General features: G+C 47.2%; 1 protein-coding gene across 1 annotated transcript in view; it reads left to right on the forward strand.

Annotated features, from left to right (window-relative positions):
* GTF2I (general transcription factor IIi) overlaps positions 1-5,546 on the forward strand; it is a 111,286-nt gene extending 105,740 nt beyond the window's left edge. Inside the window, exons 31-34 of the mRNA XM_037743774.1 lie at positions 1,257-1,298; positions 2,806-2,847; positions 3,638-3,713; positions 4,407-5,546. Of these exons, the coding sequence (XP_037599702.1) occupies positions 1,257-1,298; positions 2,806-2,847; positions 3,638-3,696 (143 nt within the window). The 3' untranslated portion in view covers positions 3,697-3,713; positions 4,407-5,546. The remainder of the gene's footprint in view (positions 1-1,256; positions 1,299-2,805; positions 2,848-3,637; positions 3,714-4,406) is intronic.
* Positions 5,547-6,734: the final 1,188 nt, after the last annotated feature.

The raw sequence follows: 6,734 nt of genomic DNA on the forward strand, positions 1-6,734 counted from the left end.
CCTGGGAGGCGGAGGTTGTGGTGAGCTGAGATCGTGCCACTGCACTTCAGCCTGGGCAACAGAGCAAGACTGGTCTCAAAAAAAAAAAAAAGTATCAAAGTGAGACTCATATTTTTCTAATACCTGAGCATTTCAGGTTTTTTCTGGTGGAAGTTCATTGTTTTAACTCTTTAAAATCCACCTACATTGATCCATCAATTCTATAGTTTACTCTTTGGAAGAGGAAGCACTTGAGTGGCAGGCGTAGAGCTTTTCAGGCCCGTGTTCAGCGCAGCCATGCGAGACCCTGATGAGCCCTGGAGTGGGGAAACTCTGCGGTTTTCCGCCTGCCCCTGCTGTTCTCTGCCCACACTGCTGACCGTGTCCTTCGGCCTCCATTCACTTTCTGGTATCATGGACTTAGTGATGTGTCTTCTGCCACCAAGCTTTGAGTCTCACTTTAACATACAGTTGACTCATTTGCTTGTAGCACAGACCCTGAGTTCACTGGATAGGCTCTGTTTTTAGTCCACCTTCTGTCTGGGCAAGTGTGTTTATCTGGGGATGTCAGTCATTAAGGACTGGTAGACCTCGCTTCATTGTGTGTGAATCATGTCCGTGACATTCAGCTTAATCACACCAGGGAAAGAAATCTCCTGGTAATTTTTTTCTTTGCATCTTTTAAAAATTAACCTGAGTTCATCCATCTACTGAATCATTTTTGTTTCCAAAGAATGTTGTATTTTAAGCCTATTTGCCCTCTAAGTTGATGTTTAAAATGTTTGATTTTGGCCAGGCATGGTGGCTCTCGCCTGTAATCCCAGCAGTTTGGGAGGCTGAGGCAGATGGATCACTTGAGGACAGGAGTTTGAGACCAGCCTGTCCAACATGGTGAAACCCCGTCTCTCTAAAAATATAAAAATTAGCTGAGCGTGGTGGTGCACACCTGTAATCCCAGCTACTCGGGAGGCTGAGGCAGGAGAACTGCTTGAATCCTGGAGGTGGAGGTTGCAGGGAGCTGAGATTGCACCAGTGCACTCCAGCCTGGGCGATAAGAGTGAAACTCTGTCTCAAAAAATAAACAAAATGTTCTGTTTTGTTCCTGTTCTTGTGCAGCAGTGTGGAAGAGGTTGTATGGTAATTACTATGAATTAGTGATTGTGCAGAAATCTGAGGTTTGTTTCCTTCTCATCTGGAGGGAAACAGCAAGCGTATGTTCAAGTGCTTCCGAGGGAACATGTCCTTACATTATTTAAACCAATCTGCTTCATTTTCAGAGCTGGTTGATCAGAGTGAGTCAGAAGCCCCCGTGATACAAGGTGAGCGAGGCAGGGGAGGGCCCCAAGCTACTCCTGTCTGCCTGCTGCCGCACATGCATGCCTGTGCGTAGCCTCAGTGCTCAGTTGCCTGCACACACAGTTACACGGCACACACAGTTACACGGCACGCACAGAGTTACACGGCACGCACAGTTACACGGCACACACAGTTACACGGCACACAGTTACATGGCACACACAGTTACACAGCACACATAGGCTGCTTTGTGGTTTTCACTCCTGAGTTTGAAAGGTGATCAAAACATAAATGCAAGCTGTGGGTCCTGATTGAGAACTGGGGGCTGCAGACCATGTACACCCACTATCCCAGGTCAGGCCCAACATCAGGAACCCCAGGATTAATGGATAGACTGAACTGGCAGAGTAAAAGAGCTGTCATTTTAACTTGACTCTGCGCCATCAGTTTCTAATGACTGCCATAAGTCAGTGAGCTAAATGTTGAGCAGAAATGTACACATTGTGCTCTTAAAAATTTCTTAAAAAGGTCAGGCACAGTGTACACCTGGGATTATACCTGTAATCCCAGCACTCTGGGAGGCCCAGGCGGGCGGATCACCAGAGGTCAGGAGATTGAGACTATCCTGGCCAACATGGTGAAACCCTGTTTCTACTAAAAATCCAAACATTAGCCAGGCGTGGTGGCGCACACCCGTAATCCCAGCTACTCGGGAGGCTGAGGCAGGAAAATCGCTTGAACCCAGGAGGTGGAGGCTGCAGTGAGCCGAGATTGGGCCACTGCACCCCAGCATGGGCAACAAAGCGAGACTACATCTCAAAAAAAAAAAAAAAAAAAAAAATGGCCCTGTGCTGTGTGAGTCATTGAAAGTAATGAAGCTGGGCGTGGTGGCTCACACCTGTCATCCCAGCACTTTGGGAGGCCAAGGCAGGCAGATCAGTTGAGATCAGGAGTTCGAGACCAGTCTGCCCAACATGGTGAAATCCCATCTCTACTAAGAATACAAAAATCAGCTGGATGTGGTGGCATGTGCCTGTAACCCAGCTACTCAGGAGGGTGGGGCAGAAGAACTGCCTGAACCTAGGAGGCGGAGGTTGCAGCGAGCTGAGATCATGCCACTGCCCTCCAGCCTGGGCAACAGAATCTCAAAAAGCAAACAACAACAACAAAAAACACAGAAACAGACAAGTAATAAAAAGCTTTTATTAAAGGGAGTAAACAGAATAATGAGGGGTGAAGCATAACGAAGGAACTGGTTGTTTTCACGGTAGGGCTATGTTAAGATTGTTGTTTTAGACTTCAGTTGTGTATGTGGATTTAGGACCACATTTGAGAAGCAGAAATTGGAAAGGACACATGTGAAAGTACACTCGGATAATTGTGTGCTTAATCTCAACACTGGGCATTCTTTCATTGTGCACCTGTGTTTGTACAGAGTCTGGAGAGCTTCTCTCCCTCCTCCTGGAATCTTTAGATAGTATAAAGCAGCTCTTGAACAATGTGGAAATCAGTCTTTGTGTTTCTCTTTAGAATCAGCTGAACCAAGCCAGTTGGAAGTTCCAGCCACAGAAGGTAAGAGGGCGGGGTCGTCCTGCTATACAAATCTGAAGTCTTTCAGACTTTTTAACTTATTTATTACTTATTTAAAGACAGAGTCTTGCTCGTCACCCAGGCTGGAGTGAGATGATGTGATCTCTGCTCACTGCAACCTCCACCTCCTGGGCTCAAGCAGCTCTCCTGCCTCAGCCTCCCAAGTTGCTGGGATTACAGGCGTGCACCACCATGCTTGGCTGATTTTTGTATTTTTAGTAGAAACGGTGTTTTACCATGTTGGGCAGCTGGTCTCAAACTCCTGACCTCAAGTGATCTGCTGGCTTTGACCCCAAAGTGCTGGGATTACAGGCATGAGCCACCTTGCCCAGCCAAGACTTTTATCAGGACTAAGTGTTGTACGTTTAAACGATTTCACTAGGACTGGGTGATGGTTTTGCTCTCTCTCTTCTGGGTGAATTGGATTTGCAGGTTGTGCTGTTGACAGATGAGGCATAGCCGCTTTTGCTTCACTTCCCCAGATGACTTGGTGAATTCTACCTGAAAGGCAGTTGAATGAATGACCGCTACATAACCTAGATAATGGTGTCCTTTAAACACATATAAACCAGAAGATGTATGTTACTTGGAAAACATAAGTAACAGAATCTAGAATGTACTGCTCAAGAGACGTCTCTCTGAAGCTGTTTTCCTGTTTGGTGTCTTCTCCTCCTTATTAAACATATCTTAGTAAATAGCTTGGTATGAATGGATTTATAATCTAGCAGCTTTGCAAAATAATTAACCGGTACCATTTTGTTTCCATTGATAGAAATAAAAGAGACTGATGGAAGCTCTCAGATCAAGCAAGAACCAGACCCCACGTGGTAGACCTCTTCCCTCCTAGGGTAAATCAGCTTCTGTGTCCGGGACACCGTGTAGTGTCCATCTGAACCCCCTACATACGTGTAGCTAATGTGATCTCCCTCCTTTAACATAAGATGGTGGCCCCGCCTCCAGGGGATGTGGGAGCCAGGTGGGAGCCTTCCTGGATGGTTAAGCTAGAAGATTCAACAGGGAGATTCTCCTTGGATCAGTATCTCTCAGTGAAAGATGTAAAAGCACTTTTGCCTTAAAAAGAATGTTCTGTTTCTAATCGGTAGAGTAAACGTTGTCCTCCTCATTGGAACCCGCTGAGTCAGAATCATTCGGCTGCCTTTTCCCCTTAGCGATGGTAGTTTCGAAGTCCGACAGAGCTGCAGATCTAATGTTCATCTTGCAGAGTTGACTTACAAGTCCGATCCTGTTATTTCCGATTTCTTAAATTCACCCAAGTTATCATAGGAGGAGTAGGTTGGGACCAGAAGTCAGGAAGCTTTGACAATGGAATTTTTTTTTTTAATCCAGAGACTTCTTGTACTGGAGTTTGCCTTACACTGTCAGCTCATGGACTTACACTTTCATATTGCTTTATGAATGCACCTGAACCCAAGTCATTGTTATCAGAATTGGCAGATTAAAGTTGTGATGTTCGTGACTGTTCAGTTCCCGTAATTAGATTAACCTGTTTGCTTGCTTCTTTGTTTTCTTTCCTATTCTAGCTTAAAGTATCAGTGGTTGAGAAGAGCTTTTCGGACCTGTTACTACCCCAAGCTGTGTAATATACTTGTATAACAGAAATACCTTCTATACAAACCTTTTTTTCTACTTTTAGATAGAAATGTCTACTTTTTCAGCAGTTCTGTGAATTGAATTAAAGAGCAGAGTGACCGTGGGTCTGAAATGCCTGGTGTAACTGGGGAATGTATTATCAGGATTTTACAGCAATGCTGGAAAAACGACAGGGAAATGTCAGGGATGAATCCCACCAGATTTTTTTATGTACTCAGCAGAGCCTTCAGTTACGGTGTTTATTTTCCAATCAAGTGGAGATACCCCCTACTGGAACATCTCAGCTTCTGCAGTGAAGAAAAATTCCTGTGATAGTTCAGTTCTTTAGTTTTTCTATTTGAAAAAAATCATTTAAATGATCCTTTGTTCACGGCTCTCCTTAATGACTGAGTGAACAATTCGTATCTGTATATTTGACTAAACCTTTTCCTAAGCTGTCTCTCATGGTTCCTATGTTTTTTTTTTATCATAATTAAAAGCAAAACCGTCTGGATCACCTAACAGTCAGAGGTCAGTATCTCAGCGTGTGAATTATAGATTAAATACAGAGAGAAACTCTTCCACTTTTACTTTTCGTCCAAATAAAATGCATGGTGTACCAGAAGTTGAAGACCGGGGTGAGGATCGGGGCTTGCTCGACGACACTAAGGCGGCCTCACCATCGCGGGACCTGCTGCGGCGCGGATTCGTAGGAAGGCTGTTCTGGCCTGGGGTCCAGGGCTTGCCGGGCCGGCTTATTTCCTAGTGCTTCTTGTAACGCCGAGGTGCCGGTGCAGGGAGTGAGGAGGGGTCAGGGGGCTCTTGACGCAACCTCTGACGCGCTGCGCCTTCCTAGGAGAGTCTTACATGTGTTGAGATTTCACAAACGGTGCAAGTTGTAAACTACCAGCTCTACAAGAAGCTAGGCTATGTGACGGCATAGTTTTTCAGTAGCTTTATCACAATATTCACAATGGAGAATTATATGACATGGTAGCAGAAATAGGCATTTTTATGTGTTGCTTCTATTTTACCTCAAATTGTAGATATAGGGTAATCAATAAAATCCATCCATGCCTTTCACACACTAAGGCATTGCTCTCTCGGCTGTCTTCATGGTTCCGTTTTGGGGGGAAGCTTGGGCGTGGCTGGGCATACATGGAACACAGACTGAGGCCGAGGCTGGCGCTGGGCAGAGCCCGCCGTGCCTCCTGGGGACAGCACCGCTTGCAGTGTTTCTGAGACCACCACTGCCCGTCTCTGATCTGGGCCAGGGCCCCCCCCTTCTATCTGGGCTGTGCCAGCTGTGGATGGAGAGCAGCTCACATGCGATTTTGGGGCCAAAATTCCCGGCCATCGAGAGCTGGCACAGCAGCCCCTCCCGCCTGAGCCCACGCACCGGCTCTGGGGCCCCTCTTCTCGGCATGGTCCCTGCCTCTTGCCGTGCCCGGACCACGTGTGCCAGACAAGGACGCTGGTCTCACGATTCGCCTGCCTGCTGACCTGGGAGGAGACTGCTTCTCTGATAGCATCTCACAGTTCTTGTAACGTTTCTTTAAAACGTGCCCCGCTCTTGTTGCCCAGGCTGGATTGCAATGGCACCATCTCGGCTCACTGCAGCCTCAGCCTCCCAGGTTCAAGTGATTCTCCTACTTCAGCCTCCCGGGTAGCTGGGACTACAGGCATGCACCACCATGTCCTGCTAATTTTTAGTAAAGACGGGGTTTTGCCATGTTGGCCAGGCTGGTCTCCCAACTTCAAGTGATCTGCCTGCCTCAGCCTCCCAAAGTACTGGGGTGACTGACGGGCGCTAAGTCACTGCTGGGGCATCAGATTGTGCATTTTTTCTTTCTTTTCTTTTTTTTGAGACAGAGTCTCACTCTGTCACCCAGGCTGGAGTGCAGCAGCGCGATCTTGGCTCACTGCAACCTCTGACTCCTTGGTTGAGGCGATTCTCTTGCCTCAGCCTCCTGAGTAACTGGGACCATAGGCGTGTGCCACTACGCCCAGCTAATTTTTTGCGTTTTTAGTAGAGACGGGGTTTCATCATGTTGGCCAGGATGGTCTTAATCTTCTGACCTCATGATCCGCCCGCCGCGGCCTCCCAAAGTGCTGGGATTACAGGCGTGAGCCACTGTGCTCAGCCTCAGGCAGTCCATTTCTAAAAGGTGGATAAAGAGTGTGATTCTTGGCCGGGCGCGGTGGCTCAAGCCTGTAATCCCAGCACTTTGGGAGGCCGAGGCGGGTGGATCACAAGGTCAAGAGATCAAGACCATCCT

The sequence above is a fragment of the Cebus imitator genome, unplaced genomic scaffold, assembly GCF_001604975.1.
Source record: "Cebus imitator isolate Cc_AM_T3 unplaced genomic scaffold, Cebus_imitator-1.0 Scaffold153, whole genome shotgun sequence".
In the NCBI taxonomy this organism is placed as follows: domain Eukaryota; kingdom Metazoa; phylum Chordata; class Mammalia; order Primates; family Cebidae; genus Cebus; species Cebus imitator.